Source organism: Penicillium bovifimosum (genome assembly GCF_028826915.1).
Source record: "Penicillium bovifimosum strain IBT 22155 chromosome Unknown utg000002l_segment0_segment0, whole genome shotgun sequence".
Lineage (NCBI taxonomy): Eukaryota > Fungi > Ascomycota > Eurotiomycetes > Eurotiales > Aspergillaceae > Penicillium > Penicillium bovifimosum.
The window spans coordinates 126,695-140,146 of record NW_026622711.1 but is presented as its reverse complement, the minus strand read 5'-3'; the positions used below and the strand labels follow the sequence as shown (position 1 = coordinate 140,146).

Genomic DNA, 13,452 nt, shown 5'->3' with positions numbered 1-13,452 from the left:
ACACATCTCTGTAATGGGTTGTCTACCCACTTTCTCTCTTCTGTCCTTTCTTACCAATTGCGTTCCATCCCTAGGTTTCTATCACAATAGTAATGATTCCTTTTGGGGTGAAGAAGAGGAGCAAGGTCCCAGTGAGGAGTTGGATAGAGAGATCCGCGGCACCATAACTTCGCATGCGCAATCTGCGGGCATGGTATATAAGCCCGATCCTGTCTACCGTACAGACACTCCACTCCAAAAAAGAGTTGAAGCAGACTCAGCTACTTGTCAAGTGAAGCCTATCTCAGGTGAGCTACTCACAGATCTAAATGTTCCGTTTCGTCTCTCACTGTGGAGGTCCACAGAACCACCGGCGCAAGACAGATCTCGGAGAGATCTTTCACGACTAAGCAATAGCCTGGATAGTGATATCATTGAGCTTCCATCCATACCTCCAGATTGGACATGTTATTCGAAGAACCGAGCCTATTTGTAAACTATGTCGAGACGCAGTCGAAAGACTCAGGATTGGGTAAGTCTTCATCGACCTATCTGTCTTCATTCTCCACGCTTCAATATCTAATAATCACGTGTCAGCCAAGGAGATTAGATCTTAATTTTCTGAATGAAGTGAGGAGCTTTGAATGTTTTTGCGGCTTGTTGTACAATCACAACGCAGTTAATACTCCTGAAATTTTATTTTTGGTGATGTACCATAATGGCACTAAGGTATTGTTCGTGGTGGGTCCTGGATTCATGGGAAGCCTCGGTCTATTCGAGAACTCTTTTCTTTACATATAAAGATCTGTGAGGCTAAAAAACTCGTGCCTTGGGTACTATTATTGTCAAAGAAAACTAGGAAGGAGGATATGCTTCGCATTGTTGTACCACCATATATTTTGGCTTAAAACCTTAAACTGAACGTACAGTGGCCATTCTTTTGCATTTGGAACATAGTAATCCCCCTGCTAGTATAAAAATAAGTCGGGAATGTAGCATGTCCAAATACTAATGAACGCTGAGTGTACCAGTAAGAGGATCTGTATCTCGATAGAACTCGCTGGTATTCCAACGTAAAGGCGCTACACTGAGTACGCTTCCCTCACATTCACCACTTGTCAATGCACCTTGTGCGAATCCTCCAAATTCACGTTTTTGAACAAGCTTAGCTTTCTGATGATGTCAGTATAGCATACACAGTTGGCGCGTCTATGCCCCCTAGGGTGCTTAAACAACAGGTTATATTTGTACTAATCGCTTTTTAATGGAACAAAAAGATAAGTTGTTCTTGATGAGAATGGGCGTTGGGGACTGGGGGCAATCTCACTGGTGAGAGACGTGGAGATGAAACGGTAGGTATTGCTAAGAATTTAGTATTTAAATTGGCCAATGATATTTGATTACAAATCACCCATCTATTCGGAAAATAAACTTTCCCGCGGAGTGCGTATTGTCGGCCTCAATCTGCATCCTGTCGCGAGGTAGCCTTAGTTGAATATCACACTCCTACATATCTCCTATTTGGCTGCTTATGCACAAGCGCCCAACCTCTTTGCTCCCTCTGGTCTGATGTCTATGCTAGGTAGTAGCTGCTGAATCTGAGTGGTGGGAGTGGTGTAAACTGATGCAGTTTCGTGCGGATCTACACATTACGCCTACAACGCTAATCAAATAGCATGCATAATTAACATCGCACTCCGCCTGAACCGAATCAGCATCATCAGCGTAAAAGTAATTAAGACCTGAGTTATAGAGGAGTGGGCAAATACTGTTTTAGGCAGCCAACGTGAGCCTGAAGTGATGGTGGCCACTGTATGTACCGTTCGTTGTCTAATCAGGTATGCAGCCATAGTGTAATGTAAAAGTTCCCATTGTCCTTGATGTTATTCGTCCTCGAATGCCATGCCATATGGCATAAGGCTCTATGATTACGAAGACACAGGAATTGAGATTGTAGCCGATATGGCTTCACTCAAGATTGTTTTCGTATCTCTTCTGGATTAGTCGTGCACGAGATCAACCGCCTATTTCTTCAAGCCTTATTGCCCATAAGTTACGAGGGGCAAGCAATGGGCCTGTATTTCTCACCGGAGAGTAGCCAACACTGATGAATATCTTCACTATAATTGCTCCAAATTGAAACTTTTCCTCACTGGCAGCGAAAACAGCACCTTTTGCCCGGCATTACGAACGATCCATGTGAACGTTCTCCAGCCTTGACAATGTTGATGGCGAGCCTTGAATTAAGACTTACCACTAAGTCCCACCAGCTATATAATTCTGAACAACTAAACACCTCTAAAAAGTACCTCTACAAAGTACCTTGTTGTTCGCACATGGAACGAGAAGTATAATAAGACGAAAACCTCACAGAGACAATTACCTGGTGTTTAGATCCGTTTTTCGGGAACTACAAGACATATTTGTGAAACAATGGCCCTTTCCGCCGCTGGCACTGATGCAGAAAGCCATACTCTCTCCCATAAAAGCCCTCCTCTCCGAAGTTTGAACCACGCATGTAAACTTCACGGGACACCAACCACTGGACCCTTTCAGTCTTTTGGCTATTCGGACGCATTAAAAGTAACACCTGTCATCCATGTATCATCTCCAGCGATAGATAAAGTCCCAGGAGCGTTGAGTTGTTCTTTCAGCGTAGCCGCTTCCTCAATGAGAGCCGAGATATCTTGGTACCCGCCCTGCATCCTTTTCACGCCTCGGTCCATTTCGTCGTTCCAGAGGTTTTGTTTTTCGAGCTGTTCTTCTACGGACCTATGTTTGCATCAGCATAAGGTGGGCTTGCTGCAAGTATCGCCGAGAGAAATTCACCTACTGGAGTCGGGCGTTCAAGCTAGAAAGAAATTAGCGTCACTGGTAAATGCAATGAAGAAGCAAGTAGCCTTACTCTTCGAGACACCTCAGAAACTTGTCCATTGATACAGGACTACCAGTCTCTCCATGATGCACCGCTTCCGGTACGTGATCTGGCACAGTTTGGGTCTCTACCGCCCAATCAGCATCTGCTTCATTCTCCATGGCTTTATACATTGTCATAGGAGTTTGTTCCGCAGAGGACTGCGACTCCATGTCATAAGGGCAGTCTTCTTCTTGGGGCCCTGAAGCCGATTCAGGGACGCTCCAGAGGTCGAAAGGCTTGGCTTTGGAAGCAAGGGCATCGCGAAGTCGGCTGGAGAACGGACCATGGTTCTCTCCGGAAACGGGATAATGGAGGATACCCATGACCGAGGATCTTGGACTTGTTGGAAAAGAGAGTAAAGGATTGATGGAGTGGTGAATGAGGAAGCACAGCTAAGTCTTTCTCCAATGCTAGAAGACGTGCTTGATTTATAGTCCAGACAGACAACTCGGCAAAGCGCTCGGACGAATCCAAGAACTGGGCCCGTATACTCTGCTCGATAAGTACGCCGAGAATTCTTTTCAGAAGTATACGCTACGAACGCAGATATTTAGCTAGACGAAAATGGCTCACCTAGTCCTATACTAGAGATCCGCGGCCAATGCGTTGGGCCCAGGATAGAGCCTTGATAGTACTTTGAAGGTCACCGGGAGGAGACCTAGACCGCAAGCTTTTATTTCATCGCGCAAGACATTTTGGAGCGCGTATCTAAGGAAATCTAATACCAAAGAAATGATTGTCGGGTAATCAGCTAGCTCATCTGCCCTTCCTTTAATGATGATGCAAATCTCATTCGATGCAGCTCGGATGGTTAAATGCGAGAGATTTTCACCGAACCTATGCCTGAAGGTCCCATGGTCATTGCCTGGTCGAAACTAACTAGTTTACCGTCGTTTATCTGTGTAACCGTATGACTTCCCAAGGATCAAATTTTCACATCCTCTCAACCTCATTAAACCGACTCCACGTGAGAAAATCGAGGTCCAAGTGGGCATCAAGCCATTTTCCCCTTTCCTACTATACCATGATCATACGAGTTGAGCCTAAATAGAAAGAGAGCTTTTTTTTTTTTCCTTATATTTTATATTTTATATTTTATATCTTATACATTCTTTTTATACATTCTTTTTATAGCCTGCATCGAAGCACCGATACAATTTGCCCGGGTATACTGAATGATCAATTATTAAACCTCATTTTTTGCCTGCTTTGAGTTCTGCTATGACCGCCTACCCCCCAAATGACGACTTGTTCAAAGTAGGAATGGTAAGTTGATCTTTGTCCAGTAGACCCCAATCAAGCAACCACCACGTGGCTCATAAGGTCGGCCGTGGACCCCAGTAATAACACAGTGCATAATAGGAATAAAAGAGTGGGTTGATTCATTATCTGAGGTGGGAGGCAGAATAACTGCTGCGCCTGACCCAGCAAATGTGCTACTACGATGGCGAAATGTTTGGCGGATATATTGCCATCCTGATGGACCGTATTCACTGTACGCAGCATGACAGCGCGTTGTTTTCTCAGAATGTATCATAATACTTTCGCATTTCTGCGCAATAACGTGTCGACCTGCCGGTTTGTGTACTGTCGATATTGAAAGCGTAAAGATGACAGTTTAAGGAGCCTCCTCATTCACTTTGCTAGCTGCCTCATACATCGGTTCTGAACAACAGCCCCCAGAGTTCGCTAAGAGCCTCCCGATACCCGTGCTGAGTTTGTCAAAGGCTTGTCCAAAATAAGCCAGTTCGTCTCCCTGTTCGGCGTATCGACCCTTCAGGTACTCACCCTCTTGGCGTAATTGGAGATTTGCCGTGCGGAGCTCCCCATTCGCCTGCTCAAGACGTTGGGTCTCAGACTTCCTTGCAATATAAGTCTCATACAGCCGTCGGTAAAGCCTCACTATCTGTGCAGCCTGGTGCGCGAATTGTGGGTCGTCCTGTACCAGCCGCTTCAACTCTTCGACCAGCGGTTGAAATGGTTCAGCGACCAAGGCGTGTTGCGCCTCATTCGGGGGCAACTGTACCTGTGGGAGCGAGTTGCAAAAGTCAGTATGCAGCTACATCCTGGATGCAATCGTCGCTTACCGGCTGCTGACCCAGATCCTGCATCTCTGTAAATACTGGGAGCTCATTTAGGTATCCCGGCGGAGCGCTTCCTGTACCTTGGTCTTGCTCAACTTTTGCTTCATGCTCATTGTGAAGACCATCCATTGTGAGAGTTTGCAGGTCAGTAGTAAGGTCCAGGGCTCTGGCATGGAAACGTCTTTATACCAAGTGATCGAGCCAAGCTTTGAAGAGCAATAGAACCAGTCGCGACGTAACATGTTTCTGAGGTATGTCTGGTGCTACGTACTTTTGGTTGATACATTGAACCCATCCAGATAGTGAGGGAGACCCCGCCGTATTGTCCGCCGTGATTCACACGTTCAACATGTACCATTAATTATTTATTAAAGGGGTTGACGCTTCAACGACAAAGGTATGCGGGCAAACTGATTACTGCTTCCTACATGAAGTTCAATGGCCTTGCTCGGATCACCGCGTTGAGCGATATCATGGGTAAAGTGTGAGCCCAGTTTTTGACGGGGTTGATTTCAATTGTAGGTTCCTTTTTGGGGGTTTTGGTAAGTGAGGCTCCAGAAGCGGGAATTGATAACTGACTATAGGCACCACACGTTTTAACTAACATGGATCCTGATTATTCCGGCAACTCGGTCATTCCGGCAGGAACTTCAAATTTTCTACTCCTCATCAAACCTCCAGTTTTAACAAACGCCTAGTATGCCACCAATCCATGGTAAAAAAGCTCAGAAATTAGTTGAACAGGAAGGCAGAATCCTGATAGCAATCAAGGGTATGAATAATGGCCGGACTACCCTCCGTTGTTGCTGCTGCTCGCTCTTTTGGGATCCCGCGGTCTATGCCACAAGACCGGATGAGAGGGGCTACTAGTCGGTATGACATGAGGCCTGCACGCCATAAATTGACCTATCGCGAGAGGAATCTCTTCGGGATTGGTTAATGTCTATGGACAACAGAGGTGCTGCTCTTACGATCGCTATGTTGAGAGGTACGTCCAGTTTACTTTGTAACGGCGGTTTGGTTGAGATAAATGCATTAAAAACTATACATGGGGTGAGAGTGGCCACTGCAACAACTGGCAGCCAGTAGCTCTCTCTGTTTTGTCCTATGGGTTTCATTGGCTGGGTATCAACATGGGTTTTCCATGCTGCATCTTGCACCCTAGCCTGTGGTTACGAGATATCTGCAGCTTTGATTGCCTCAGAAACAAGCGTCGCAACTACTGCTCATAATCGCTCGGCTGCTCTGCATGTTGTAGCGTAGAAGCAATGCAAGCCTTTCCAGCATGACCGAGCTTTCGTAAGATGACACTTTGCTCACAATTCCAATCTCATCATCTGAATCCGAATCAATTGTGTCAAGATCCTCCTCCTTATCATTGACTAGATATGGGACACCTGCTGATGTGTCCGCATATCCCATGATATGTCCCATACCGTTTGTAAGGTATTTAGTGCGAGTGTCATAATTGATGTGCTGTTCTTCAAGAAGTTTTCGCATGCCGAAAGGCTCACCATGCCCCCCGGGGTGTAGCACCCGGTCGTCATGAATGAGTGCGTTTTCCCATCTGGCAATGCCGCTCTTACGATCTCTCCATGTTCCAACGTAGCGACCTTCTTTCCAGAGTAATCTCTATACGCATACGCCAGGCCAGAGTGGTCCAGCTGGGATGTGCTAAAATCCTCGAGCTTGTGTGTGAGCCTCTTTGGCACGTTCGTACAGAAGAAGGGGATGAGATGATGAATTGCCTACTGGTAGGAGAGCTATCCTAAACTATGTCAGCTGACTAATACCAGCTGGGTGACAGCGTCTTGCTGGAACCGGTATCAAATAAACGGTCACTTGTCCTGTCGACAGAGTTTGCAGCGGCGACAACCATATTGTTCTGGCCCTCTGTTCGTCGTTGAGCTCTTTGGATGGCTTTTGAATGTTCAAGTAGCATGGAAGAACGACTCTGTTGAGCTGCCTAGGCCGCAAATTTAAAAACAAGTCGAGGCACGCGTACTTGTAGCAATTAACAAACATCAACATCAGCTAAACTGTGGTTGACTGGCAGCTAGCCCCCCGCCTTTCTAGTGGTATCTCTGCATTCTCCAAATGTGCACAAGGATGCATCTACTTTCTTCCATGCGAGCAAGCAGAATGAACGGCTGTATGACCCTCCGTTATTCATCAGTTAGGCAGATTACATGTCTACCTTGAGACCTGAAAATCCACGTTATCAGAATTCAGCCTGGTGTATGAAATTTTAGCAAACATTGCACCGGGTGTAGGAGTAGATAAGTACCTGCTATATATCAGCTTCCGCTACCCAAAACGCCAAATACACCCAAACCGTTCCACCGATACTTCCAGGATGGATACCACCCACTCGAAGCCCATTCGGCCGGAAACGGTATTCTTTCCCACGATAGCCAACCCCGCTAGGCATGACGGTGTTTCCACCGTGCCACCTGTCCGTCCGAGCATAGAAGTGGCTGCCCCGATCTATCCCCCGGAGCCTAAGCCAGTGGCCAACCCTTCAACTCCATGGAAGCCATTGAAGCGGAAGCGAATGCGAGCTTCAGAAATACCAACTTCCACTCTTCAGCCATTGAACGAAGACCCATGGGCAACATATGTCAAAGGCATCGAGAATTTCCCGCGAAAGGGGATGCTACTGGCCCAGAATAGGGAGAATAAAACGGAGTTGGTCCACATTCAACAGCTCAAAACGGAATCAGCGTCGACCCGGTCGCTGGTGAAGATCGTCAACGACCTCTCTTACCGCAGTTTCCCTCAACTCCTGCGCCATTATCAACATGAAGATCAAACTTTCTTGGTGTGGGAGTCGGTTGAATGCTCTTTGTCCCAAGTTCTAGGATCTAGGTATGCCCTTACCGAAACCGAAATCGCCTCGATTGTATGGCCAGTATGTCTAATTTTCCGTCCTACCCATTTCACACGCTGTTGGGAGACACAAGCCCATCCAGGCCAATGCTGAAGCTCTGTAGATCCTTGTTGGGATCAGGTACCTCCGCAATTTCGATAGAGCGCTTGCCACACTTACCAACGATGAGGTCCTGTTTACGGGATCCGGTGGGGTTAGGATCGGTAAGTCAACCCATTGATTGGGCAATTCGGCCACTGCAGCCTCTAACTCCATTGCCGTGCCAGCTGGTGTAGAACGTAGTTGCCGTATAAATCCCGAAGATATGAATGCAGCAACGTTGAAGCTGACGGCATTGTCGGAGATGGTCAAACGGTTGATGAAAAAGAACGAGAAATTCCATCCTGATTTTCCATGGAGCTCAAAAGTTCAAGACCTGTCATACAAGTTGAACACGGTTGAACTAGACGAATTGATGCTGGTGAGTTGGCCCAACCTACGGATGAAGATCCACGCTGAACAATCAGGACGACTTTTTCACCTGTTTGAAAGGCGAGGCGGAACTGACGCTTATGGTGAACATCGTATGCAAGACCTCGCACTTCGATGTTAACTTTCCGACACGCTTTTGAATCGAAATTTGCCGCATTCCTCAACGACACCAGCCGTCTCATCATGTCCCCATGCAGATACTGAGAGCGTCTTCTCGACGAAAACACGCTAAATCACGTGTATATTGATTGGGGCGTCAGCCAATTATCCTACGCGCGAATTTCTAGGAATACTTTGAGATAAATTTTCGGATAATGATTTCGGATGCCTGTCACGGCGTACATAAACCCCAAGACATCCGACGCGGCTTTGCCGTTCCCGTTTAGTCACATGCCGCCCTCTGTATATCTTCCCCTAATCCCTGCTGTGCATCTTTCTCTCTGCTTCGCTCTCTTTCTCTCCATGATTTTCGTTTGCTGCATGTAGTCCAGTCAGTATTTAATCAATTTGGCTTTAGCCTTCCACATACGAAATCATCCTTCTCGCGCACGAGAGTCGTATTCGCTAGAATCCCTAGATTCACCAGCTTCGCCAGAGTCGCCAGTTTTGCCTCTCTTTCCCTCTCCTCTTTGTCCACTCAACAACGCATCCCAACAAAATGTCAACAACGCGCGAGAACCCCGATCCGGTGTCTCCGAATGACGAACCGATCGAAGAGGACATTGTTTCCCCATGTGCCGATATGACCAGGGAACAACTTGTCCAGGATTCTCCGATGAAGATAGACCTGACGCACATCAGTCCCAAATGGTGGGGTGTCAAACATGTCACTGCAACGTCCAAGGAGTTGCATCTGAATACCTACATGGTCGAACAGATCAAAGGTATATGCATCTTGGGCCTGTATGACGCCGAGCTGCTTTATGTGTTCCAGGAGCAGTTCGAAGGATGGACTGAACAGATGTTCAAACGTGTCCATCACACATATCTTCGCGCGATGAAGAAGGTTCTTCGGGAGGGTGGCATCAACACCGGACCTATCACTAGGCCGATACCCCCCCCAATTCGTTGCCCTTCTTCGGCACGAGGATCCAGAGGTAATGCCGGAGTACAGAGAAAACTACTTGCTGAAGACCGACATCAACCCTCGGTCTGAGGCATACCCGGTAAGCCTCAAACTCAGAAAGGAGGTAGAGTGACCACCGTGGAGAAGGAAGAACACCACCCCTACCAGTTAGAACGGTAGCTTCCAGAACTACTTCTGTGGACCTGACTAGCACCGTATCTCCTACCGCCTTGAGTTATCTACGAACATCTCAAAGAACCATTTCCTCCCACGTTCCCCAACGCAATATACAAAGCGCCACTATATCACAGCAGAACGTTGCAAGCCTACCCAGTACATTGATTTCTACGACAAGCTCATCTTTATCGGGGAGCACTTCTGAGTTCAACGGAGTCGGGTCTGAGCGCGGAAATATCCCTACTGTGACGGCCATCATCGTCCTGTTTTCTTTCATTTGGCTCCTGTGGCAGTGAATTGAATTCTGGCAGCTATTACTACGCCAATCTCGCATTTAGTGTGATGTCAGAAGTGCGTTTTAACCTAGGATGATAGGCCCATCAATTTGCCGGTCTCACACATGCAATATCAAAAACGATACACCTAAGGGCACAGAGAGCATGTTAATCATAAAGAGCTACACGGTATTGAAGACGCGCATCCACATTTCGGGCTTGGATTGGTTTTATTTCGGCTTTTGACACATTAGTTCTAGGATAAAAAAACAATATACGCAGGTATCGAGGTCTATAAATGCATTGTTCATTCGTATTGGAGCCCCATGACAAACATCGGCACTTTCATGGCCAAAGACCTCAATTCGCAAATAACTGACTATGCGCTCAATACCAGACTTACCAGGCGTAGGAGGATGCGATGAGGTGTCGCTCGAAAATAGCATTCATTGGGAAGTTGTGACATACTGCTTCGTTGATCCTACTCGACAGGTCCAAAAATAAGTGTTCCTTGCTAAAGCAACAAGGAAAAGTTGATATCTGTTCTAGAAATTACCAATGATGTTCTGGACAAAAAAGCCTGGATCAAGGGGAGAGATCTCTGAGAAATTCCCTTCTATGCGCTCGATTCCTGCTCCCTGCTGTCGGTCTCGCCACGGCCATATCGCTAATTGCAGCACAAACTGGTCGAAACTTGTGCCTTGGCACCAGGAGGAAAACCAGTGTGATAGAATATCGTAAACGCGTAGCTGAAAATTGCTTAATGAGTCGGTGCTCCATTCACTCGGTGAAATTGTGAATGGGAGATCGACTACTGTCTGACCTGAAAGCAGACTTGTGATAGACAGTCTTGTGTTGAGCCAACTCACTGGTTCGCCGGGTAGTGTGAAGTGAAGGAAAGTAAACACATCCTCACTGCAGGTAAGCGAGGAAAATATATCGGGTCCCTTCCATTCGACAAAGCAGCGATCCTCATAGCTAGGGAAGAGAAGACAATGGATAGTCACGGGGAAGCTGCTGCATGGCCCATAATAAAGTGGTGATGGCTGAAATGATAGCCATGGCAGTGAGCTGCCTTTCTCTTCGCAAGTATTCCCAGCATCCAGAGCAGCGTGGCAGGGAATGGGAAGCTCTGGAAGGCTGAGAAAGAGACCATCAGGGCTGAGTGAGGCTGACGTCTCACAGTTGCGTAATCCCGAATCATTCCCTGAGATAGATTAGTTGTTTGTTTGTACTGTACCAGGAACTATTTCTACGTACAATTTTGCATGTTTCGTACCTTGGCAATAACCTCTCTGCTAGATACAGGAGTGGACGTATGTTGTCAGGATTGGCTGGTCTTCCAGAGGTCATAGAGCTATTCACTTATTTTACAGCCACATAGGGTGGATGCGAATAACCTAGTTCATCTTTTGTAGTCTTTTACTAAGTTCCAAAGGGAGAATGCCGTTGGCCGGACCATCCGTCCCCACGGCTATGTGACTCTCTGTTCCACAGGTCCCAGATTGGTCCTTTTCCCCTTTCGCCCAATGACTCGAATAGGCCCCGAAACGACGTACAGTCAACCGGGTTCTATAGTCAGGGTTCAACAGATGATCATAGTTACACTTGCCGAGTAACTCATGTCAATATGCTTATCCGAGTCCTCTGCAACGTTCAAATTCCCTGGCATCTTCTTCGATCCAGCTCGCCACTCATGCCGTGTTTATTTGAACAGCTTCTGTGCAATATCGTATTTTATTCTTGTTCTACCATTCTTGAGCGGCAGTTTCATCTATTACTCTGCGCCCATATTGTCTAGCTACAATTGGCTTTGTTGAGTGCGTAGTACAAAGGAGTCGGGCCTTCCTTTGTTGAAACAGAACACCTGGATCGCAGAAAACATGCTCGAGGATCTCCCGAACGAGCTCCTGGAAAATATTGCGGAGTGGGTCCGTGTACTTTTCTCGAATGCGGACCATCGAAGCTAATCCGCGTGATTAACCTAGGTGATTAATCTGGAAGAATGCATCTGACTTGTTCATGATCGGCCGTCTTGACTACCCACGGAAACCGTTCCCTTTGAAGTGGGCACGATCGGTGATATGGTTACAGGTATAAACGATGGCAAACTATTTAGTTTCGACCAGGTAATCAGCATGTGTCGACCTTCAGGCACGGATTTGATGTAAATCTCTCACATTCAACCATTTGAGCTGCATCAAATGAGATCTGCATCGTCGTTAAACGAAGGACAAATGGCCTAGCTGATTGATGGACAATCAGCCCTTTGGTATTAGATTTCTTTAGATACACGCTCCAAGATGTCTTGCACGAAGAAAGAAAAGCTTGTGGACTAGGTCTCCTCCCCATGACCCTCAAAGTAGTATTAAGACTCTCTCTCCTGGGGCCCACACATTGGCCGCGGATCTTTAGTATAGGACTAGGTGAGCCATTTTCGTCTAGCTGATATATGCGTTCGTAGCGTGTACCTATGAAAAAGATCTAATGGCGTACTTATCCAGCAGGGTATACGGCCCCAGTTCCCGGATTGGCACGAGCGCTTTGCCGTGCTGCCTGTCTGGACTTATAAGATACAGTAGATTTCGAAAACGGCTTTCCTTAGAACACTCACGGCTTGTTCTCGGCCCGTACCTGTGCATATGAGTCACGCCGCACGTAACGGCTAAAAGGGCTCGTCGGTACTGGCCGAGGCAAACCTATATCGGCACAGGCTGAAACGTTCTCTGAACCCACAGGAAGAGAGTCCAACGTAATTAGCCGAAGCCGTTCAAGTCCTCCGAATACTGAGTCATGTTGTCTCATATGCGGGTCGAGCAAAGAATATCGACATACAGCCGATATTATCATGTTCCATAGACACTACAGTTGCTTCTGTATAAGCTTTCTTATTAGTGGTTTGCAACCCGTGTGCTACGTTCAATCGTTGACGGAGATTAATGAGTTTGTTAATTGCCAATTCAGATTCTAGGCGAGCCTGTGGGGGGAAAATTGCCGCATCCCGTACGTGCATGGAACGCAGGATGAAACGCGGATGGTGGCACAACGGTGAGATCGACTTGCATGGGCTTCTTTGATTTGGACATCAGTTGAGCTTAAATTTTCATTTTCTTGTCTACCCCGTTGATGGCCCCTAGAAACTCTGAGCATATGATTGAAGCGGTCGATAACTACAAGGGGTAAGAGTCTGGGCTCTATGCTCCGTGGCAGCCTGCACGGGCCCCTCTATCACTCCCTCTATAATGTACAACGAAGATACTGAACGCCCTTTAGCTGTATTTTTGTCCCGGCCCCTGAAAATAGCGGGGCCACGGGTATCTCCAGCCTCGATAAATTATGGGGCCTGCCCTTTCATCAAACCAATGAGGGGAAAGGTCGGTTGCCGTCTAAACCATATTTGGAGAGGGACGGAGCACATCTAATACTGATTCAGGGTCTGGTCAGATTTGGCTGTAGGAAGATCATCATCCAATCACACACGCGTCATTGCACAAATAGAGTTCGATTTCCCGTAGCCTAGTATTGATCCTTTGTAGCCAGTGCTTACCGAGGCGCCATTCGGTCTCAGTAAATAGTGATTTAGAGATCAGCTC

The 13,452-nt window shown here is 47.0% G+C and overlaps 4 protein-coding genes across 4 annotated transcripts; 2 read left to right on the top strand and 2 right to left on the bottom strand.

Moving 5' to 3' along the window:
* Positions 1-2,543: 2,543 nt before the first annotated feature.
* On the bottom strand, positions 2,544-3,219 carry N7515_001254 (uncharacterized protein; the record flags this gene model as incomplete). The annotated part of the gene is made up of 3 exons (XM_056661998.1): positions 2,544-2,751; positions 2,813-2,830; positions 2,885-3,219. 3 exons carry the CDS (start codon positions 3,217-3,219, stop codon positions 2,544-2,546), a joined length of 561 nt encoding a protein of 186 aa, XP_056524111.1.
* A 1,295-nt stretch (positions 3,220-4,514) lies between these two features.
* N7515_001253 (uncharacterized protein) lies at positions 4,515-5,109 on the bottom strand (the record flags this gene model as incomplete). The annotated part of the gene is made up of 2 exons (XM_056661997.1): positions 4,515-4,922; positions 4,984-5,109. The coding sequence occupies 2 exons, from the start codon at positions 5,107-5,109 to the stop codon at positions 4,515-4,517; spliced, it is 534 nt and encodes a 177-aa protein (XP_056524110.1).
* Positions 5,110-7,336: 2,227 nt separating this feature from the next.
* N7515_001252 (uncharacterized protein) lies at positions 7,337-8,481 on the top strand (the record flags this gene model as incomplete). The annotated part of the gene is made up of 4 exons (XM_056661996.1): positions 7,337-7,891; positions 7,974-8,073; positions 8,137-8,330; positions 8,377-8,481. The coding sequence occupies 4 exons, from the start codon at positions 7,337-7,339 to the stop codon at positions 8,479-8,481; spliced, it is 954 nt and encodes a 317-aa protein (XP_056524109.1).
* Positions 8,482-8,999: 518 nt separating this feature from the next.
* On the top strand, positions 9,000-9,497 carry N7515_001251 (uncharacterized protein; the record flags this gene model as incomplete). Its single annotated transcript, XM_056661995.1, has 1 exon — positions 9,000-9,497. The coding sequence occupies one exon, from the start codon at positions 9,000-9,002 to the stop codon at positions 9,495-9,497; it is 498 nt and encodes a 165-aa protein (XP_056524108.1).
* Between the last annotated feature and the right edge of the window lie 3,955 nt (positions 9,498-13,452).